This window comes from Quercus suber, unplaced genomic scaffold (assembly GCF_002906115.3).
Source record: "Quercus suber isolate HL8 unplaced genomic scaffold, Cork oak 2.0 scaffold_61, whole genome shotgun sequence".
NCBI classification, from domain to species: domain Eukaryota; kingdom Viridiplantae; phylum Streptophyta; class Magnoliopsida; order Fagales; family Fagaceae; genus Quercus; species Quercus suber.
In genome coordinates, this window is record NW_027069526.1 from 924,002 (window position 1) to 947,618 (window position 23,617).

General features: G+C 33.7%; 3 protein-coding genes, 1 long non-coding RNA gene and 1 pseudogene across 5 annotated transcripts in view; 2 read left to right on the top strand and 3 right to left on the bottom strand.

The window, feature by feature from the left end:
- The window catches only part of LOC112036789 (polygalacturonase), a 44,464-nt gene extending 27,944 nt beyond the window's left edge, over positions 1-16,520 (top strand). The window contains exons 9-11 of the mRNA XM_065772611.1: positions 15,714-15,822; positions 15,922-16,047; positions 16,150-16,520. Coding sequence (XP_065628683.1) covers positions 15,714-15,822; positions 15,922-16,047; positions 16,150-16,380 — 466 coding nt within the window. The 3' untranslated portion in view covers positions 16,381-16,520. The remainder of the gene's footprint in view (positions 1-15,713; positions 15,823-15,921; positions 16,048-16,149) is intronic.
- Positions 3,035-9,249, bottom strand: LOC112036723 (uncharacterized; annotated as a pseudogene).
- On the top strand, positions 12,468-14,752 carry LOC112036735 (probable polygalacturonase At1g80170). The gene is made up of 6 exons (XM_065772658.1): positions 12,468-12,544; positions 12,789-12,856; positions 12,951-13,076; positions 13,190-13,327; positions 14,018-14,188; positions 14,687-14,752. The coding sequence occupies exons 2-6, from the start codon at positions 12,845-12,847 to the stop codon at positions 14,750-14,752; spliced, it is 513 nt and encodes a 170-aa protein (XP_065628730.1). The 5' UTR covers positions 12,468-12,544; positions 12,789-12,844.
- LOC136067162 (uncharacterized) lies at positions 14,704-15,307 on the bottom strand. Its single transcript, XR_010628683.1, has 3 exons — positions 15,266-15,307; positions 14,851-15,058; positions 14,704-14,731 (listed from the first exon to the last, which is right to left on the bottom strand). It is a non-coding gene; the product is annotated as an uncharacterized LOC136067162 (long non-coding RNA).
- A 2,029-nt stretch (positions 16,521-18,549) lies between the features above and the next one.
- LOC111998542 (uncharacterized) lies at positions 18,550-22,129 on the bottom strand. Of its 2 annotated transcripts, none has more exons than XM_065772613.1 (4): positions 22,061-22,129; positions 19,783-19,906; positions 19,235-19,365; positions 18,550-18,877 (listed from the first exon to the last, which is right to left on the bottom strand). In XM_065772613.1, exons 2-4 carry the CDS (start codon positions 19,871-19,873, stop codon positions 18,863-18,865), a joined length of 237 nt encoding a protein of 78 aa, XP_065628685.1. In that variant the 5' UTR covers positions 19,874-19,906; positions 22,061-22,129; the 3' UTR covers positions 18,550-18,862. The 2 variants fall into 2 exon arrangements, with proteins under 2 accessions (XP_065628685.1, XP_065628684.1); XM_065772612.1 differs by having other exon boundaries at positions 18,550-18,968.
- Positions 22,130-23,617: the final 1,488 nt, after the last annotated feature.

The window sequence follows — 23,617 nt, forward strand, 5'->3', positions numbered from 1 at the left end:
ATGGTAACATTTTATTGTGATTTTTTATTCTTTTTCCTTTCTTTCTTTGCATCCATACAGACCATACGTTTTTTTTTCTCTTTTTTTTTTATCCTCCACACACGTTTCCCCATTCCCCATCCCCATCCCACTCCTCTCATCTGACTCCTCAGTCCTCTCTGGCTTCTTTTTTTTTTTTTTTTTTTTTTTTTTTTTTTTTTTTTTTTTTTTTGTCTTTCTTCATCTCTAGCCTTCTTTCTCATTTTCTTTCTCTCAAACTCTCACCCTGTCACACACACATCACCAGCGGAGAACAAAGCCAGAAGATCTCCCCTCTCATCTCCAGTTCCCTTCCTCCTCCAAACTTGACGAGGATCTCCCCTTCTTGCTCAAATCCCTAAATTACCCTTTCAAATTCAACAAATCCATTCTCAAAGCCCTTGGTACTCCTCACCACTAGCCTTCCATTCTTGCCATCATTCACTGGCTCGTCCAGATCGCTCTTTTCAACGACAATCTCTCCTCTTCTGTTTTTTATTTTTTATTTTTTATAAGTTCAGATTCAAAGGAAGTAGGGAACCGTGGGGAATGGTTTGATCACGGTTCTCAAAACCGTGAGGTTTGACCGCAGTTCTCACGGGTCTCTGCTTTTTTCACATAGAACGGTTCCTGACGCTAAAAGAACCGAAAAAATGAGCGATTTGAGGTTTTCCTGGTCGAACCGTACGGTCCGGTCCGGGTCTGAAAACCATGCTTGTGATTCCTTTACTTGTAACCGCTTATTGTGATAATAATGGAGTTTCGGGAGTGGTGACCTGAAAATCACCCGCTGGGGTTTTTGCCGTAAGGTTTTTCCCCATTCGTAAACAAATCACCGTGTCATTTAATTTCCACTGTATATTTAGTTATTTGGTGATTTGTTTGTGCTACCACGCGTTTGCATGTTAAATTGATTAATTAATAACTTGGTTAATTAATTAATTGGCTAAATCACAAGGGGTTATTCAGTTTGTGGCCTATTATATATATATATATACATATATATAAAACTGAATCCTCTGAAACTCTCACAATTTTCCAAGTCAGCATGATATTTAAATAAAATTATTCACTCAAATTCAAACATTGATAATTTATTTCCAAATTTGCGAGGTTAATCATGAATACTATAAAAGCAAAGCAAACACCAATATATATATATATTTTAAGCCAAGTAGAGGTATGAGCTCTTCTTATGTTATTTTCTTCTCCTCTATTTTGTTAATTTTTTTTTTATGGTTTTTCATGTATTTTTTAAAAAGTAATTTTCGTACATGAATCACAAACTCTCTTTATGCGTTTTTTACAAGATAAAAAAGCATACAATAATTGAAATTATTATTTCGAATGTAACCCATCTTTCTCTTATATTTTTCTATTGTTTAGTCATATATATATATATATATATATATTGTTTTGTTTCAATAATTTCTAAGCAGTGAATCATCTGATTCTTTAATAATTTTTGGTCTTTAAGAAGTTTTAATATCTTGATTTTTGAGTTATTTTTTGCAGTATCTGAAATTTTCTGACAAATTTTTTATAATTCATTGCACGTTTAAGCAATAACTTATTCATCAAGTTGTAACACAAATTGAAGTCATACAAGAGCAAATTATGCAACGGTGTAGTTTCTTAAATTTTTTATAAAATTATTTTAGTCTACCTCACAAATAGGTTGGTTCTCATGCATAGCACGAGTTTGCAACTAGTATATATAAAAGCAGAAACCTCATGTGGAAAAGCATAAAGTTCTGCCAAGTGGTGCATTTTATGCAAAGAAAATTGAAATATTCTCAAGTGCCACATCAGAGATAAGAAAAAAAAAATTAAATATTGACTTTCATTTGGTTCAATGTTTCAAGACTTTCCTAATTAAAAAATAAATATTTTTTGTATCATTTGGTTCAATACTTCCAGACTTTTCAACATTCACGCATCCATACAAAATTCTTTGTATTTTAATTCACAATTTCACCTCTTACACTTCAACCCCTTTATGTATACCTATTCATAGCCATCATGTCATCCCATATCAAATAGACATAGACCAAAAATGATGTCATTTACTTTCAATCTTTCAACAACACCTACCTAGATCTAACCTTATTGTTTCATCTAATTCTAACCTGTATGAGTTGGTTACAACCAAGGAATGAGGGCTTACATTTTATATTGAGTAACAACAGCAGTTACGATTTAGATGTTAAGGTGATTTATGGGTTTTGTAAATGATGTGATTAATTATGGGTGTTTGGGATGTGTATTTTATTTTAGAATTAAGGAGAAAGAGAGAGAAAAAAAAAAGACACATTCTATATCAACTTTTATTTTATAATATTCCTCCAAAGTTATTTTTTATATTATTTTTCATTACTTCAATTGAATAATTATAGTGGATATGTATGTGTAATTTACAATTGTTATTTTTATGATGATCTCATTACTAATAGAGTTTTATAATAATTATGCTATAATACATATACAACATTCTCCAAAACCATCTTATATAAAACATTATAACATTATCTGTGTATTGCAAGGGTAACTTACTAGTTATAATAAATGTTTGTTTAGCAAAAATAAAAAGTATAATATTAGAGAGGTTTAAAAATGAAATCAATTTCAAGTAGTTAAAAAAAAAAAACCCTTTCAATATGTGAAAATAATTTTTTCAAGCAATTTGAAAGTTATTTTTTTAAGGTTTGAACTTGTTCATACAACCTATTTGCAAAAGGCTGAAAAAGAGACTATACCAAATAGACATATCTAAAAGTAACACTCATACATTTTTTCCCCTTAAAGGAAAACAAAATTATGGGAAGGATGATAAAAGAAAAACATTTTTATTTTCTATTTCTCTCCTTGTTTCAAGGCATGAGAAGCATATCTATGATACTTGGAAAGATACTCGAGGTCAATTGGGGCCTAGTGCTAAGAATCATCGTTCATGCTACCCTTGGCAATAGCACTTTTACAAACTAGAAACTATAGAAATTACAACATCTTCACGTCCTCAAGATTTAGCCCCAGTAGTGAGTGTCAATTTGACTCCATTTGTGAATGAAGTGGGAGAAAAATTAAGGGTTTGAACTAGTTTGGTTATATTCATGGATATGTCAGCTGGGACTTGATGCCTCGATCAAACTGGAGAATTATTTAAAGAACAAAAATCACCAAAAAGTATACATAATAATCAATGTGATTGCATGATCCAATGAAGTGAATTATCATAAGCTAGTAAATATAATAAGAAATGTGCATCCAACAGGTGAGTTGATAGATGGTTAGGGGATGAAATGAAGTGATGGTGCACAATGATCAAGACAGCAAATGAAGAAAAAGCAAGTAAAAAACCTGGTTCTCAAGCATTTAAAAAATTAAGGATTAAATCTTAAATGCTAAACATACCAAAGATGCAGACACTGCTTTGATTAACGGCATGTTGTGTCCTCTGAAATCTGCCACAACCTCAGCCATTTGTACCCGAGATACCCTATCTGGTCCACTAACATCTAGTAGCAATTGCATTTGCTTACCCTCTGGTTCAACAATTTTGATTGTCAAAATCATTAATACAGACATACAATTCAGCAAAGAGAGAGAAAGGTCAAAGCATATCGAAAAGGTAGAAGGTTGGGAACATCCATAAAATATAACCACAAATAAAACATAAAGGCTCCAGATTTGGACACTCTTTCCTTTCATAGGGATACTCTTCCACAAACAAAGCATTCAAAAGTATCATTAGCATGGTATTATAGAACAGAAGGCAATTTTGATATTGCCACATGGTCCACACCTTAATCAAGACTGTCCTTTACCAGAAGATGGATATCTTGAATGTAAGAACCAAATGAATGATGAGGTGAAAAAATAACATATTGTAGTTTATCATCTATGTTACCAGTATTTAAACTTCGATACTGTAAAATTATACCTAATATCCATTTGCTTGTCAAAGCTCGTATGATAGCTACAACATCCTTGACATACACTGGGCAGCCAAACTCGTCATGGAAGAAGTCCGTATTTTCTCCTTTAGAGAGGACACCATCAATCCACTGCATCAATTGAGAGCCACTCCTTTGGTCGTGTACAAAGTAATCATAATATCCCATTTATCAATTGCTTTCTAAAGCTGTAAAAATATAATCATTCCAATAAACTTTCTATATCTATAATTTACCCATCCTATAAAAAGGTATCCCCCCCCACCCCCCAAAATCTCTCTTTCTCTAAGCCAGACCTGTCTCATGGCCACACATTTAAACCAGTCACTTGAAAAGTCAATAACAACAATATATGACTTTGAAAAATTATTGACTCGTCTCACACATTACGTAAATTGAAACTATAGCTTCAATTTCCTTAGACCACTTAAAATTATTTTGGTAAAAAAAGAAAACATTTTCCGAGTACTTGCTGTGGATGTTTCCCCTGGATGGTAATTGCCAATCACATGAAAAATTGCTAGTGCTTATATTATTATTACTCCTATCTCCAACAAATCAATTCCACTATCTGTAACTCCAACCTTTTGCTATGTTGTCAGTTGTCACGTTGGCCACAAAAATGTTAGCCAAGAATAGTGAACAATATAATTTAGTTTTGGTGTGCAACACATCAATGGAGTAAACTTTGCATGTTTGTGCAATTCAGTTCAAAGTAGGAAGAATTTCCCACTAATCGTTTATAAATCAGTCAAAAGCCAGTAAACATAACATGTTCTAGCATCTATAAGATCAAGGTAACTCAATTGGATTACCTATGATTGTAATTTTATTTTATTTTTGGTTTTTCTCTATTTTAAGACAGTAAACTAGCAAACAAGATCAGTTTCAAATCATTCTATTAATGGTATATCCAATTTTATAAACCATAAAGAGGCAAAATTTCAACGCAGAAGAGTTTAAACTTTAAACCTGGGAAATGATGACTATAAGGAATGGATGACACTTTCATAAGCAAGGATTTGGCAAGTTGCAGAACAATATGGGCAAACTATATACTGAAAGCAACAATAAGAGAACTTTAAAATGAATGCATTTGCTTAGAACATAGCCATCAGTAACAAGCACTCAGATCTGGTGCGAGAAAGACAATTTATTCTTCCCATCACTTATAAAGCCGCTACATTTAGCAGTCTCTAATTAGATGCAGCTAATATAATAGCCAACAAACTTGTGAATGTACAACATAAGGTCTACATTCTACGTACACACCTAAAGTGGAAGCGATTTTGGAACAGGTGAGCTAGTCTATGGCCCAAAAATGATACTGCTTCTCAAAATTCAAAAACAAACTGCTCTGCTGCCACTTTTGATTTTCCATAAATGTTCACAAGAACAGTTTCATCTTCTTCCCTGTAGCAGGACTTCACCCCTTCATAAATTGTTTGGGGATTTACATCATAGACAATCTAGCAACAAATATTTTAAGGCCAAATAGAATGATAAATGGATGAGATAGGGAACAGCTGTATCTGAGATTTGTTTTGTCAAGCTAAATGAAAAATAGAAAAGCTCAATGACTTAGAGCTCAAATAACACTTTCTCTTGCCATAAGAACAAGGTGGAGGGTGAGGACAAGGATTCAAGATCCACTAGGTGCAAGTGTAATTTCACAATCCAGCTAGTCAAGGTACTAACAATTTTTCAGGTGTGAGAAACTAAGCTTAGATGACTAATAATAATGGAAATAAAATGCTTGGACCAGAACACAAGAAAGGTTATTTACTGTATTTACTTGCACTGGTATGTTATATAACTTATATGCATGCTGTCATTGACATGGAAAAAAATCATAATGTGTAACTGCCCCAATATCTAATGGTGGTGTTTCAAAAGGTAGGGCCAATTAAATCAAATGAGTACAAGATGAGACTTGAGAAAAGGGGAATTAAGCCAGAAAGTGTTGTGGTCAATTCACTCAATTACAATAAAGGCCTATGAATGTACTTTAATCTTGCCATGTTTGGTGTTTAGGCTTTTGAGTTGAGTAAACAATTGTAGCCACCTCTAAAATGGTAGGCTTGTGTTGCAGCTTAATAAGGCTTAAACTCAAGCTTCAGGTATTTTTTTGATAAATAGGTCAAGCTTCAGATATTAATTCTTATGAGACGTAGGTCTACACTCTAGGTATCTTAAGACTTCAGGACCATATATACAAACAGGAAGAATACGTAACAATTCATGGTAATTACATTTTCTGCTTTCATTTCCTCCAGTAATTTTAGCAGTACTTACCTTGATCAGTTGACAAGTGAATCAAAAGGGTACTACCCTCGTTTAAGTTTGATAACCAATCAACAAGAGAAGATGGCACATTAACAGAGAGTGCAGCAGCAGGATCCATTTCACAGACATCGAGGTACCGAGAGTGCCGCACAATTCACGACCACATTAGGTTGGCATTCCAAGTATGACATACTTGTCAGTACTTGAAAGTATAGATAGAAGTTCATCTATTTTTAAAATTTAAAAATCTATTCTTCTTATATATTTATTTATATATATTAAAAAAAAATCAAAAACAACACATTAGATTTATATCAAATATATGGTAATTGTCAGTAGACAAAGCTTTTTAGAATTTCAGATTTTTTGAATTCTGCCTAGACGACTAATGACTAAGACATATGGACCTCCATTGGTGGTAACTAAAAGTTGGATAATTCTTAATTCTGAACTTGACAATGAAAAAGGAAGATGGCAATTCAGTTATACTACTTTCATGATTTCCAATAAATTCCTGGGGCCAAAAAAAAAGTATGAATTAATAGAATCGATAAAAACGACTAAAGATTCCCAGGTACAGGTACTTTGAGTTGTTTGTTTCACGTGCACTTTTAAACACATAATGCAGCATGCAGAAAATGCCCATAATCTATTACTAATAAGCTAAAAAAGCTCAAGACATATTTTTTCTTAACACACAGATCTCCTAGACCACATTATGAAGTTAAGAACAAAAACATCCACCAACTAAATTCATAAATTTCTCTAATTTGCAATCCAGAAATCAAAACTAGACTAACAATAGTGAACATAGTTGTTGTTTTGGGGTGAAAACAGAATAGACCAGACTTGGCCAAATGAGTGTGAAATGGGTTCAAATCCTTGCCCAATTTTCAAATCAACATGGAAAGCAAGCAAATGAGGAAGGACATCAAGCAGAGGTTGAGGAAGGTTAGAGTGGTAGGTGAATGCAAGATCATATTCAAATGGGGTGCCCTGGATCTTTGAAAAGCCTTGCAATATGTGTTGTCCCAAATAGCTAGTGCCTCCCACTACCAAAACTCTCTTCCTACTACCATATCTCTAATCTCTCTCTCAGGAATTGTTGGGGTTGTTGTTTTTTAAGCTTTTTGTTGGAATTGGAAGATTATGACTGGTGCTTTGATAATTGGAATGGGATGGGCTTATTTCTTTTTGCAAATTTTTGTAGTTCGGTAAGGAAAACTTTCTGTTGTCAGTGTCAGTCAGAGGGCTGTCATGACACTGCCAGTGTTTCTCACATTACCTGAAAGTGAAGGAATGAAATGGTACGTGGGTTTGGGAAATGGGGGATAGAATTATGGGTGACAATTTGGGTAGCAAGGTTTTTATTTAAATCTGAAATTTTCAACCCATTTGGGGGATTTTTGCTTTGAAGAGGTGTTTTGGTTGTCTATTTTATTAATAGTATTTGAGATTTGGTTTCTTAGAGTAGCTATATGGGTTTTGTTGTTGTATGACTTGATTTCAAAGTGTTTCTTTTGCATTTGAATGACTTTGATATATGTAAATGCATCTGCTTGTTGCATGCTAAGTGTTTGGTAAATTGCCTATATGAGTTAGAGGATCAAATTTCTTGACTTGTGTTGTGATAGCTGTAATATGAGGTTATGGGTTGCATTCCTAGTTGTTATTATGTGCTAAAACATGTAGTAATTTTGATATGGTATTAAGATTATAGTAATTTTATTTTGGGATTGAAAATCTATCCCTAACAAATTTGAGTAAGCTGCATTACGTGATTTTTAATAAACCATAGAAAAATCATTTTGAGCTAAATTTTTTGGTGGTACATACTAGACGTATAAAGGCTTCTCCCTACTTAATTTCAAGCTTTTTGGATAACACTAAGTGGACCAAATGAATTTTATAAAAAGGACTGACATGTTGCAAGTTATTTGAAAGTGTGATTAGAATGCTGAGACTTTAAGGAAATTACTCCAAGCTTTTGTTGTGTGGTTTAGCTTGTAAGTTCATATGTGCTTTCTTTGACAAGTGTTTTACTTTGGCTAATTTTATCATGGATTGGTAATGACATATTTTGTATCATGTTGGTAAATGCACATTGTTTGCGGCCCGGAAATTAAAGGCTTTGGTTGTGTTATAGTCCTACAAGTTTATTGTATGCTTGTTTAGTTCCCAGTTGGGTAGGGGTACTTGTCTTGGGATGGTCAAGCTTGGCTTTAGGGCCCTAGGTTTGATTTTTGAGGGAATCCTTTCTGATTTATGGAGACAATTTTGATAGTGTAATTTGTAGTAGGCCTTGTTATTAATAAGCTTGATACTTGTGTTCTGGGTTCCAAGGTACTTGGTGATGAAACTAGTAACTTGATTGGTTGAATGCGGTGCCCAGTTGAGGTAAATTTGGGTTGGATTGCTGAGGTAAGTAGCTTTTTAATGGGATTTTTGAAAAATAACCACGTTGAATAAACTTTGTTTTTCGGTCAAAAACATTTTGGAAATTATTTGTGGAACTATGTTTTCTTAAAAAGTATTGTATTGTGACCTTGTTATATATGATTATATATGAAAAGCGCATTATGTTTAATATTGCATATGGGGAAACGCATGATTTGTTAGTATAGAAGAGATATGCCTCTTTGATATAATTCTTGGGAATGGATTTTATGGATTTATTGCATTATTTGCAAATTCTAAAGATGTTTTATCTTGACTTGTGATATTTGGGAAATTGATAAAAAATGTTATTGACAAGAAATGATTTTGGAAAATTTGAGAAGTTTGTGAATATATTGGGTATTTCAAAGGTTTTTGTGAAACTACTTGAAATTAAACCATGTTTTGATTTCATGTAAACTGTGAGCTCTTCATGTTTTTACCCTTGGGCCGTGACATGTGATTACCTGGTGATTACCCAACCAGATGCTGTAGTCTTTGTGATATTGGTATCTTGGCACCCTATCTTTGTAGCGAACTGATGACTTTGTGGCATACCTAACGCCTTTATGGCGGCTTGTTATGTGACCTTGGGTTGAATTTTCAGGTTTTAAAAGAGTGTTTTGATAGCTCACAGTAAATAGTATAGTTTCATATTGAAATATTTTGATAAAGCTTGGTGCTACATTCTTTTAATCATTTTTGTCATTTATTTAAGAAAATGGTTTTGCATGATCCAAATGGAAATTCCTAAATTATGAAACGTTTTGTAAAATGCTCATTATCATAAGTCCCGCATTTCTCGAGCTTGACAAATTTTGAATTCTTGTTTCTGTAGCTTGTAAGTTCTTCAATCTTGACTTGTATCAACCTGAGCAATGTTTAAAACACTTCAAAAACTCTAAGATCTAATCCTAAACAAGTTACTTGAATTTATGATTCACGGGCATTCTAACAAAATAGAGAACATAGAAAATGTCAGTCAAACCCTAAACGAATTAATATCAATATGGAAGTAGGTTATATTTTGTATAACAATTAAATTTATACCTTTTTTTTTTTTTTTTTTTTGGAGAAACAAACAAACATACACACACACATAAACTTAATTGTTATACAAAACAATAATCATGTGGAATAGTTCTCAATATTGATATCATGTTCAATCAACTTTGCAACTTATCCACTTATCTTGGAAAATTAGATAACGAATATGTAAGCTAAACATTTGCATCCCCACTGTGGGAGGGGAAAGTCTGAAGAGAGGGAATCATCAAGTGGAATCCATCCGAGGGGCAACTAGGGCTAACTACTCATTAGATCATGCCTAGTCCAGCCTAGAAAGTCCAGTTTGAGAAACCTAGGAGGACAACTTGCCCAAGGAGTCACTACAAAAAAATCGGCCTGTACCAGCGTTTTTTTTCCCGGCGTTTTTCCAAACCGCCGTAATAGATAAGTCTGTACCAGCGCTTTTTGAAAATGCTGGTATAGGAAATCTTATTATGACGACTCAAAACCGGTGCTTTATAAAGCGCTGCAATAGGAGGCTTATAGCGGCATTTTTCAAAAACGCTAGTATAGGAAGTCCAAAATCGCTGAGATAGGGTTACTAATTTCCCTTATGGGAAAAGACTTGTCCCAGCACTTTTGAAAGCACTGGGACAAGTCCCTCCATTGCCTTATGGGATGTATTATTTTTTGTATAAATTTCTAGACATTTGGGATGTAATTATTGAGATGGTGTAATTAAATATATTTAGTTTCTTGGTTTAATGTGGTATGGTATTTGCTATTGGAAAATATGAATTGTAGTTCATTACAGTTGCTATAAAATAGGTATTGAAAAATATGTATTTTAGGTACATTACAGGTGCTAAAAAAATTTAAAAAAATGACCTATGCCAGTGCTTTTGAAAGCGCTGGCATAGGTCCTTTTAAATTATATTGATTCGAGACCTATACCAGCGCTTTCCAGAGCGCTGGAATAGGTACTGCCTATGCCAGCGCTTTCAAAAGCGCTGGTACAGGTAGTAAAAGCACTGGCATAGGCCTCTTAAAATTTATTCATTCATGACCTATACTAACGCTTTTGAAAGCGCTGACACAAGTAGTAAAAGCGCTGACATAGGCCTTTTAAAATTTATTCATTCATGACCTATACCAGCGCTTTAGAAAGTGCTGGCACAGGTAGTAAAAGTGTTGGCACAGGTAGTAAAAGCGCTGGCATAGGTTATATTCACATTTTCATAAAGGCTGTCCCGACACAAGTAGAAACGCCGGAACAAGGTCTAAAAGCGTCGAGACCTATCCCAGTGCTTTTGAAAAGCACTGGCACAGGTTCGGCGACCCTATCCCGACATTTAAAAACCAGCAGTTTGAAGCGCCGGGAAAAAAAACTTCGGGATAGGAATTTTGACCCTATCCCAGTGCTTTTTGGGGCTATCCCAGCGGTTTTGAAAACACTGGGATAGCCCCCTTTTTTGTAGTGAGTGGATACTTCTCAGGAGACCAGAAATAAACCACCAAGATTATAAGGTTGAATATCGAGGAAGTCAATAGTGACATATAAGCAAGAGCATGAGGAAGCTTTCAGATAAAGCATTTACCACCTCCACATTTAATGCACTATACCAGCTCAGTCTGCCGCATTAATAGCAGAATGACCTTTGAACAATATCTCCACGGCTTGCAGCCTACTCTATTGCCACCAGCAATGCAATAATGAGACAAGTATCCAATGAAAGATCAAAGACCAGCCAAGTGGAGGGTTGAGATGCAATCCAAACAGTTATTTATAGGAAGGAAGGTCCTCCATCCAAAGGATCAAAAAAAGTCCAGAGATAGAGAAAAATAGAGAGAGAAAGTAATCACTGTAAAACCGAGGACCGTATCTTTAAGCAATCATTGCTCCTCGGTCAGCTTGAGGAAGAACTTGATGAAGAATCTCTATTTCTTTGCTACAACTATTGTCCTTGCTAACCTTCTTCCTTTAAATTACTAAACCGTGGCTACTAGGGCTTAAAAGGCTAACCTTGACCATCTACCTCTACAAATTAATTGTATTGGGTCTCTTTTCCAATCCAACCCAATTTCAACCTTGGGCAAGGCTGCAAGTTCGCCCCTTACAACCACTATGAATTATTTTCTTTGATTAGTAAGTTAGTTTTTATTTGTTCTATTTTCATCATTTTCCTTTTTTGACTTGTCTTTACAAATTACAGATAGACAAATCCGTTTTTGCAGGATAAAATTTGCTATATTCATAGTAATAATCTGTTGTTCTCCCTTAAATTTGTTATATTCCTAGATTTTTTTTTTCTCCCCTAAATGTTTCTAGACCTTAGACGCTGTTAATTTGCTATTATTCTACAATAATAATACCTGTCTTGACCAACTTTTATCTTGTCGTAAAAAATTGCACTTGCTTATCTTAGATCACGTATAAATAGTTTCAATGAAGATTGTCTTCCTACACATACAATCCCAAACTTGAGCACCATAGCTGCAATCATCTCTCTCTCTCTCAATAATAATACCTGTCTTGACCAACTTTTTTCTTCTTGTAAAATATTGCACTTGCTTATCTTAGATCACGTATAAATAGTTTCAATAAAGATTGTCTTTCTACACATACAATCCCAAACTTGAGCACCATAGCTGTAATCATATCTCTCTCTCTCTCTCTCTCTCTCTCTCTCTCTCTCTCTCTCTCTCTCTCTCTCTCTCTCTCTCTCTCTCTCTCTCTCTCTCTCTCTCTCTCTCTCTCTCTCTCTCTCTCTCTCTCTCTCTCTCTCTGTGTGTGGGGTTTTGCTTCTCTTTCTTTTTAGTTGAGAGTTTCTAAAAAAGAAAATGTATACCCCTCGGTGGAGTTTCTTACAAATAAAATGCAAACCTTAGTAATGTTTTAAGAGTTTTGAGAATGTCGAATGATTATTAGGTTTGGTTGCAAATTATACAAGGGAATTAGATAAAAAATAAAGATATAGATTTCCACGTAGTGGTTTTTATTTACCAACAATATTTTAACTCTTATTACTTCTTTATTAATTTATCCAGTTATGACTAATCTTCAATTTTCCTTGTTTTTTCTTGTAGATGACCCACTAATTCTACAACTTTAGTCGAGCTGTACGTACGTCTCAGAATCAATAATGAAAGCCATGGTGAGAACTGAGAAGCTTGTACCCTTTGGGATTTTGATAATAATACTAGGTTGGTTAAAACTATAGACATTAATATTTACTTTTCTCTTTGCAGGTTGTGTTTGCTTTGATGCTCATTTTTGGGCTATTTTCTGCTGATCTGCCTTTCTCAAGTGCCCAAACGATTTTCAACGTGTTAGATTATGGTGCTAAGGCAGATGGGAAAACAGATGATTCCAATGTACATTTTATTAATTTCCTTGTGAATTTTAGTTTCTTTTCTCCCTCTCTTTCTAATAAATATAAAGCCTAGCTGGTATATATAAATTGCTAAAAATTATGTACTACGTACAGGCATTTTCGGCAGCATGGAAGGCTGCATGTAGCGCAGCAACTCAAAATCCTACAGTCGTGGTGCCACGTAGCAAGGATTTTTTGGTTTATCCTCTTACTTTTCAGGGTCCATGCAAATCTAGCAACATTTCATTTCAGGTAACGAGAAAGATGAATAGTGCAGAATATATTACTTTACGATAAAATTTAGATGCAATTGCTAGATACATATTCTTTAATTAAATTTAAATAATAAGTTGTATTGACCTATAATATATGTAATGTTAACTTTTTTTTAAAGGATGAAATGCAAATTTGGCCGTCTAAGTGTTTTTAGATTTCATTTTTGTTTTCTAACTTTACTTTTGTTCATCTCAATTTTCTAACTTTTAAGTTTATTCAATTAAGCATTTTTCATCAACTTTTGTTATATGTTGTGGTTAATTTTTCAATTTCATTAATTTTTCTTCAAATTTTTTAAATTAAAATAAATTCAATTAATGATTAAAAAATATTTTCCAGATTTTTTTTTTTCAAAAAATTTTAACAAAAGTTAACAGAAACACCTTGGTTGAATAAATCTGAAATTTAGAAGACTAAATTGAACGAAAAAAAAGTTAGAGAACTGAAATGAAATATGAAGAAAGTTAGATAGTCAATTTTGTATTTTAGCATTAAAAAAAATCAAATTTAATAGTACAATTGGATTTTCAAATTCAATTGAATAATCTAAATATTGTACTTATTTTTTCTCATTTATTTATATATATATATATATTCTATAAAAATGTTTATATATATTCTATTAAACAATAAAGAAAATAATGTAAATGATTGAAATTTGTACAGGTAAAAGGAACAATTAATGCGCCATCCTCACCAAGTGTATGGAGGGGGCGTAACGCAAGAAGGTGGCTAATATTTCATGGTGTGACCGGACTCCATATCACTGGCAACGGCACCTTTAATGGCCATGGCTCGGAATGGTGGGACCTGTCTTGTACCGATCACCCTAATATGGTACGGAATATATGGATACAAATCCTATATATATATCGTCGTTTGCGCTTTGTAATTAGTTTTTTTTTTTTTTTTTTTAATCTTAGATTTAGTTAAATAATATTTAAAAATGAGATAGAAATAGTATCTTAATTTATAGGATCTTTGTTTTACACAAGAATTGATAAAAGTTTGAAGTCTAAAACTTAAGAAATTTTTTCAAAAATAGAAAAGAAAATTACTCTTTTAACAAATATATGTTTTTAAATTTAAAATTATTTAAAATAAGAGTATTTTGGAGAGTTTAAAAATGATAAAACCCAAACAGCAAATCTTAATATATATATATATATATAATGATTAGTATTAACCATCTTTAAATTAAAGTTCAATCATAATTAATCTTTGTATTTTCTCTATAAAAAAAATTAATCTTTATAATTCACTATTCCACGTCTTTTTTTTTTTCTTTTTTTTTTTTCAATATCTAATTCTTTCTCCTTCTTTTTTCTTCCCCAGACCGGATGCGCTACAGTANTCGCCCAATGGAAACACAATCGTCACCTGTTGATAATGCAATGTTGAGTGAATTCATGTATCTTTGTCATGTCAGTTTATAAATCTTTTATAATTGATTGCATATTAATTAGTTTGATTGAACAAAAGTGACTAAAATTTCTTACCTGTAGCTATGACAGAGTTGTTGACAAGGACATTTTTAGAGAGTTCAACGTTAATGCCATCAGTGTTAGGGCTATTTTCTGGAGCTGTTACATGCATATTCTTAACCAAAATATCACTACTCTGATTTACTACTACATGGAATTTGGCACTGTCAATGGTGTAAATGTCACTAATAGTACTTCGCTTGCAAGATATGATACTCAATGCCTGCAATACACCGTACAAATAGATATTATATATAGTAAAAATGTTTTTAAGAAATTGCACTAATTTAATTAATCATAAAAACACCATGCATATAACAAAGAATAATCAACATAGAGTAGATGTTATAAATTTGAATTCTATCATATCTATAAATAAATACCAATGCGTATAGTACAAAAATAAAATTAACAATATATCGATACTTACCATTGGTATTACTGTAGCGCATCCGGTCTGGGGAAGAAAAATATCCTTTATTTCTTCAATCCAATCCTCTTTTGATTTTGGAAAAAAAAATATTTATCATACACTACTTTGTCTACAGATTCACCCCTCGTTCTGTCGGAGAAAATATGCTAATAATTAGGATCTAAAAAATAAAGTGATAATAAAGCATTTCCACATCAAGGACTAATATATATTTTTTTTTACATTTAATTAGATAAGATAATCATTCAAATTAAGAATAAAAAAGGGTCTAAGATTTGTTGTTGAAAGCGAAACTTCTTGCATGCAATTGGCTACTATAAACAAAAAGGCTAGCTAGAATGCAATTTCCTAACTCCGTGTTGGTTACCATATTAATTTATCACCTTAGGCATGTACGTTTGTAACAAGTGATTAATTTCTTATATTCACGTTTGTTTCAAAACAGCATTGGAAGCTTAGGCAAGTATGCAAATTCTGTCAAAGTCGAAAACATTCATGTGAAGAAAGTTAATTTCAAGGGAACAACAAATGGAGTTCGGATCAAGACATGGCAGGTAGTAAATCTAGACCAATTCTTCTTCTTCTTTTTTTTAGAGAAATAATTATAATGTTTTGTTATTTATATCTAATACTTTTACAATATTTGTAAAAAGATTGGACTAGGTTACGCGCGAAATATTTCATTCGAGCACATCACCTTAGAATCAGTGAAAAACCCAATATATATCGATCAAAATTACTGCGATATTAATGGTACAAGAGGTAATTGTGAATCAAAGGTAAATCATTCAAAACCCTGTTATATTTAGAAAGAATAGTAGTTAATTTCTTGTAAGATATATGTGATGCAAATTAATTAAATTTAACTTTTCTAACTACAGTCAACTGGAGTTCACATAAGCGAAGTGACCTACGATGACATAGTTGGAACATCAAGCTCAAAAGAAGCAATTAACCTCAATTGCAGTCAATCTGTTGCTTGCACTGGAATAACTTTGAGCAACATAAAGATTGAATCAGATAAATCTGGACAGCAAGTCATCTCTGCGTGTGCTAATGCCCATGGCACTAATTCTGGAGTGGTTCAACCTAAGTCCTGTCTACAATCTTGACAGATTTGGGACATCATTCAAGGCACTCTATGAAATTTTTCTCATATATATGTGCCGAAAATGTCAAGAAAAAGTAGCAAAGAAGCAAAATTGTAAGTTAGTGACTGATTTTTTCACTGTAATAATTTTGTGCTGTGCCAGATTCATTAGTACTGGTTAGAAAAATAGTAAACAGCCACTACAAAATTTTGCTAATAAAACCTTGTGAAGAAATTGAGAGTAGTGTGGTATTTGGGGTGTGCAATGAGCGTGATCGGGTCAGATCAGGGGTGTCTGAATCCTTTTTTGGGATGGGCAAATTTGGATGAGGCAAGAGCAAGGTTGGTCAAGAGCGAGGTAAATTGAAGGCATTTTGTCATTTCTAATGAGATGGTTTTAGCAATAATGAGATTAAAATGAAAGTGAACAAGGAGAAGTTATGAGAGTGCCAAAAGAAAGAGAAAAAGTAAGTATGGTTGTCCATGAGTCGATTAGAGTCAATTGAAAAGTAAACCTACTGCTTGATTTGACCGTTTCAAATAAGAGTAGAGTGGAGCAAGCAAAACTTATCATTGTCTCATTACTTTTTCAAGGTAGAAAAAAGTAAAGTAGGACAAAGTAAGATAGGTAGGAAAATTTTTTTACCATCCTCTAAACTCATGCAATTTGTATAATACTTTTTTTTTTTTTTTTAATCACTAAGACTATGATCTCTCTCTCTCTCTATATATATATATATATACTTCTAATATATATATATATATATATTATAGGTAAGGATGGCAACAAGCATAACGGGTCAAATCAGGGATGTCTCGTCTCCGTTTTGAGATAGGTAAAATCTACATGAAGTAAGAATAAGGTAGGTCAAAAGCGAGGTAAATTGGAAGGATTTTGTCATTTCTAATAAGATAGTTTTAGCATTAATGAGATTAAAATGAAAGTAAATAAGGAGGAGTAGTTACGAGAGTATTAAAAGAAAGAGAGAAAGTAAGTATAATTGTCCATGAGACAGTTAGAGTCAGTTGGAAAGGAAACCTACCGTTTAATCTGACAATTTCAAGTAAAGATAGGGTAAGGTGAGCAAAACCTGTTATTGTTCCATTACTTTTTCAAGGTAGAAAAAAGTTAAGTAGGACAAAGCAAGATAGGGAGGAAAGTTTTTACCATCCCTAAACCCACATAATCCGTATAACACTTCTTTTTATTTATTTTTAATCACTAAGACTATGAAAGATTTATTAGGGTCTATAGAGTATAGAATGTGAACTAGTAAAGTGGCTATCACAAGGAGGACAAATTGCAATTTCCCAAATAATAATAATAATAAAGAATATTGTATATGTACAAATTAGTAGGAAAGTATAACTTGTTTATACATCCAAACACTTATACTAAGTCAGAAGAATGTATCTCATGAGACCACCATCTTACAACATGTACAAATCATGCATACTATAAGAGACCACCCTCTCACAAAACCATTTCATAATATACTTTTTTAGCGTGTGAAATGGTTAGCTTGAGCAGCTAGGACAAATATTAACCCAAGTGGTTCGTTTCTTGTATTGGGCCTAGAGTTTAAAGAAGTGGCATCTCAAAAGGGAATTAGCCCATTATCTTTGGTGGGCTTGAACTAATCATTCACTGCTTACTGCCCTTTATTCCCTGGCTTTTTTTTTATTTACACCGCCATATTGATGCACGGTATGCATTAGTATTTATATTTAGCACTGGTCTTATCTCCCAAGAGATTCAAGAATGGTTATAATAGTTATAATTACTAGCCTCATCACAAGCGCTCTACACTCCACGCATACATGAGGCTTTTTTTTTTGGTTTACTGTCATAATTTTCTATTCATCTCAATTTGAGGTTTGAATATATGTTTGATCATATTATGCATCTGAGAAATATTGATATAGTTAAAGAGTGTCAGTCAACTAGCTCCAAAAAATGAACACATTAACACTCAAACATATGATTTCAATGTTAGCAAAAATAAAAACTATAATATTAGAGAGGTTTTAAATGGAAATCAATTTCAGGCAGTTTCAACAAAGTTCAAGGAAGCAGAAAATAAACTAATTTCTCACAACCAGCTTCAGTATGTGAAAATAATTTTTTCAAGCAATTCAAAAGTTATTTTTTAAGGTTTCAACTTGTTCATACAACCTATTTGCAAAATGCTGAAAAAGAAACCATACCAGATAGACACATATCTATAACACTCATACATTTTTTCCCCTTGAAGGAAAACAAAATTATGGGAAGGGTGATAAAAGAAAAACACTTTTATTCTCTCTTTGTTTTAAGACATGAGAAGCATCTATGAACTCCACAAAGAGCAGTGGACTTGGAAAGACACTCGTGGTCTCAATTGGGGCCTAGTATTGAGAATCATCGTTCATGCTATACCCCTGGCAATAGCACTTGTACAAACTAGAAACTACAGAAATTACAACATCTTCACGTCCTCAAGATTTAGCCCCAGTAGTGAGTGTCAATTTGACACCATCTGTGAATGAAGTGGGAGAAAATTTTAGAGTCTGAACTAGTTTGGATAAATTCATGGATATGTCAGCTGGGGACTTGACACCTCGATCAACCTGAAGAATTATTTATAGAACAAAAATCACCACAAAAATTATACATAATAATCAATGTGATTGCATGATCCAATAAGTGAATTATCATAAGCTAGTAAATATAATAAGAAATGTGCATCCAACAAGTGAGTTGATAGATGGTTAGGGGATGAAATGAAAGAGATGGTGCACAAAGATCAAGACAGCAAATGAAGAAAAGGCAGGTCAAAAATCTGGTTCTCAGGCATTTAAAAAATTAAGGATTAAATCTTAAATGCTATACATACTGAAGATGCAGACACTGGTTTGATTAATGATGTGTTGTATCCTCTGAAATCCGCCACAGCCTCAGCCATTTGTACCCTAGATACCCTATCTGGTCCACCAACATTTAGTAGCAATTGCATTTGCTTACCCTCTGGTTCAACAATTTTGATTGTCAAAATCATTAATAAAGACATTCAGCATATATATATATATATAGAGAGAGAGAGAGAGAGAGAGAGAGAGAGAGATGTCAAGGCATATAGAAATGCAGAAGGTTGGCAACATCCATAAAATATAACCACAAATAAAACATAAAGGCTCTAGATTCCTTTCATAGGGATACTCTTCCACAAACAAAGCATTCAAAAGTATCATTAGCATGGTGTTATAAAATAGAAGGCAATTTTGATATTGCCACACGGCCCACACCTTAATCAAGACTGTCCTTTACCTGAAGATGGATATCCTGAATGTAAGAACCAAATGAATGATGAGGTGAACAAAATAACATGCTGCAGTTTATCATCTATGTTACCAGTATTTAAACTTCAACACTGTAAAATTATACCTGATATCCATCTGCTTGTCAAAGCTAGTATGATAGCTACAACATCCTTGACATACACTGGGCAGCGAAACTCATCATGGAAGAAATCCATCTTTTCTCCTTTAGAGAGGACACCATCAATCCACTGCATCAATTAAGAGCCACTCCTTTGGTCATGTACAAAGTAATCATAATATCCCATTTATCAACTGCTTTCTGAAGCTGGAAAAATATAATCATCCCAATAAAACTTTCTATATCTGTAATGTACCCATCCTATAAAAAGGTACCCCCCCCCCACCCCCCTCCCCCATCTCTCTCTCCAAGTCAGACCTGTCTCACGGCCACACATTTAAACCAGTCACTTGAAAAGTCAATAACAACAATATATGACTTTGAAAAAGTATTGACTCGTCACACGCATTACGTAAACTGAAAACTATAGCTTCAATTTCCTTAGACTAAAACCATTTAGGTAAAAAAGAGAACATTTTCCGAGTACTGGCTGTTGCTGTTTCCACCGGATGGTAATTGCCAATTACATGAAAAATAGCTAGTGCTTATATTATTATTAGTCACATCTCCAACAAATCAATTCCACTATCTGTAACTCCAACCTTTTGTTATGTTGTCAATTGTCATGTTGCCGTAGGGCTTAAACGAGCTGAACTTTATCGAGTAGTGCATGTTCAAGTTTGGCTCATCAGGAAAAATAAAAAACTTGAACTTGGTTTAAACCTGTGACAAGTCTAAAAATAATGTTTGAACTTGAGCTCGTGGGAAAGCCAAAAAGTTTAAGCTTGGCTTAGCTTGGCTTGATTAATTAGTCAAGCCAAACTCAAACTTAATATCAAGCTCAATATCAAGCTCAAATTCGAGCTCAGGTCAAGTTTTTGAGCTTGAGGTCTAAAAAAAATTACATTATTAAATGCTTAAATTTCTAAAATTAAGAAAAAAGATATAAAAAATAGTATACTCATTTTATCATGCATCTAGTCCTACTTATGATTAGCCATTATTCAAATTAATAATTTACATAATTAAATTCATTCATTCATCATTCCTTGTCTACAACTTTAGCAATTGTTCAAAATACAATTTTTACATTCACGTTAGATGGTGAAGGACTATAAAAAATACCTATTTGTAACTATTATGAATGAGAAAATACTAACATATTTCATAACTTTATTTTAGATGATTGATAGGGAAGGATCATATGTGGCCAACTTAATTATTTATTTATTTTTAAATGTAACTATAGTCTAAAGTGGTTCTTGATCAGTTTAAAGAAAGGAAAAAATTAAGGTAATATAGGTAGTGGTCTCATGTTGGCAATATCATTATTAAGATATGTGTGATGAATATATTTAGCTAACACATATAAATGTATAAATGAATCTATGCTTGAATTACTGTGTATCAAGCTTAATAACTCACGAGCTTGTTTATGAACAAATTTTTTTGCTTGGACTTGGCTTGTTTATTAAACGAGCCTATAACTAAGGCTTAAACTTGGTTTATTCATAAACAAACAAATATAAACAAGCTTTTTATCGAGCCGAACCTGAGTTGTTCATGATCGGCTTGGTTCATTTACAGCCTTACATGTTGGCCACAAAAATGTTAGCCAAGAATAGTCAACACTATAATTTAGCTTTGGTGTGCAACACATCAATGGAGTAAACTTTGCATGTTCGTGCAATTCAGTTCAAAGCCGGAAGAATTCCCCACAAATCGTTTATAAATAAGTCAAAAGCCAGTAAACACAACTTGTTCTAGCATCTATGAGATCAAGGTAAGTAGGTAACTCAATCGGATTACCTATGATTGTAATTTTATTTTATTTTTGTTTTTTCTCTATTTTAAGACAGTGAATTGGCAAACAAGATCAGTTTCGAATAATTCTATTAATGGTATATCCAATTTTATAGACAATAAAGAGGCAAAATTTCAACACAGAAGAGTTTAAACTTTAAACCTGGGAAATGATGACTACAAGGAATGGACGACACTTTCATAAAGAAAGGGATCATTCTCATAGCAAGGATTTGGCAGGTTGCAGAACAATATGGGCAAACTATACACTGAAAGCAACAATAAGAGAACTTTAAAACGAATGCGTTTGCTTAGAACATAGCCATCAGTAACAAGAACTCAGACCTGGTGTGAGAAAGACAATTTATTCTTCCATTCACTTGTAAAGCCACTACATTTAGCAGTCTCTAATCAGATGCATCTAAGATAATAGCCAATAAACTTGTGAAGGTACCACATAAGGTCTACATTCTACCTACACCTAAATTGGAAGCGATTTTGGAACAGGTGAGCCAGTCTGTGGCCCAAAAATGATAATGCTTCTCAAAATTCAGAAACAAATTGCTCTGCTGCCACGTTTAAATTTTCATAAACGTTCACAGGAACAGTTGCATCTTCTTCCTTGCAGAAGGACTTTACCCCTTCATAAACTGTTTGGGAACTTACATCATAGACAATCTAGCCACAAATATTTTAAGGCCAAATAGAAAGATAAATGGATAAGATAGGGAATAGCTGTATCTGAGATTTGTTTTGTCCAGCTTAATAAAAAATAGAAAAGGTCAATGACTTAGAGCTCAAATAGCACTTTCTCTTGCCATAAGAACAAGGTGGAGGGTGAAGACAAGGATTCAAGATCCACTAGGTGCGTGTAATTTCACAATCCAGCTAGTCAAGGTACTAACAATTTTTCAGGTGTGAGAAACTAGGCTTAGATGACTAATAATAATGGAAAGAAAATGCCTGGACCAGAACACAAGAAAGCTTATTTACTGTATTTACTTGCACCGTTATGTTATATAACTTATATGCATCCTGTCATTGACATGGAAAAAAATCATAATGTGTAACTGCCCCAATATCTAATGGTGGTGTTTCAAAAGGTAGGGCCAATTAAGTCAGATGAGTACAAGATGAGACTTGAGAAATGAGGAATTAAGCCAAAAAGTGTTGTGGTCAATTCACTCAATTGCAATAAAGGCCTATGAATGTACTTTAATCTTGCCATGTTTGGTGTTTAGGCTTTTGAGTTGAGTAAAGAATTGCAGCCACCTCTAAAATGACAGGTTTGTGTTGCAGCTTAATAAGGCTTAATCTCAAGCTTCAGATATTTTTTTGATGAATAGGTCAGGCTTCAGATATTAATTCTTATAAGACGTAGGTCTACACTCTTGGTATCTTAAGACTTCCAGGACCATATAAGGAAAGCAAGCAAATGAGGAAGGACATCAAGCAAAGGTTGAGGAAGGTTAGAGTGGTAGGTGAATGCAAGATCATATTCAAATGGGGTGCCTTGGATCTCTGAAAAGCCTTGCAATATGTGTTGTCCCAAATAGCCAGTGCCTCCCACTACCAAAACTGTCCTCCTACTCCTCATATCTCTAATCTCTCTCTCAGGAATTGTTGGGGTTGTTTTTTTATAGGGATGGCAATTTATATCCGACCCATGGATATCCGGCCCGGTCCGACCCTAATGGGTTGGATTTTACCCGGCCCAATAAATTATAGGGTCGGGTATGGGTTTAAAAAAAAACCCGAAGTGAGTTCGGGTTTTTGCAAAAACCTGGCCCGAACCCGGACCCGACCCGGTCCGTTTATGTATATAACTGAAAATACTAAAATACCCCCCCTATATATAACTTAAAAAAAAGCCCTAATCCCATACCCATTTCACTCAGCTGCCTCCTTGCTCTCTTTCTCGTCTCCCACTCTTCACTCAGTCACTCCCTCTTACGCAACCCCCACCGATCTGTCACCGCCGGCCATCACTTGCACGTCCAGCCGCTTCGCTTCCTCCATGTTTCTCCACCGGACCACC

What these genes read in the sequence shown, in the direction of transcription:
- LOC111998542 (XM_065772612.1), bottom strand. Translation starts at nt 19,873, where the DNA reads ATGGATTTCTTCCATGATGAGTTTCGCTGCCCAGTGTATGTCAAGGAT. An exon ending in GACAAGCAGATGGATATCAG is followed by an intron (nt 19,366 to 19,782) that starts GTATAATTTTAC and finishes TTGTTGAACCAG; the next exon opens with AGGGTAAGCAAATGCAATTG. An exon ending in AACCAGTGTCTGCATCTTCA is followed by an intron (nt 18,969 to 19,234) that starts GTATGTATAGCA and finishes ATAATTCTTCAG; the next exon opens with GTTGATCGAGGTGTCAAGTC.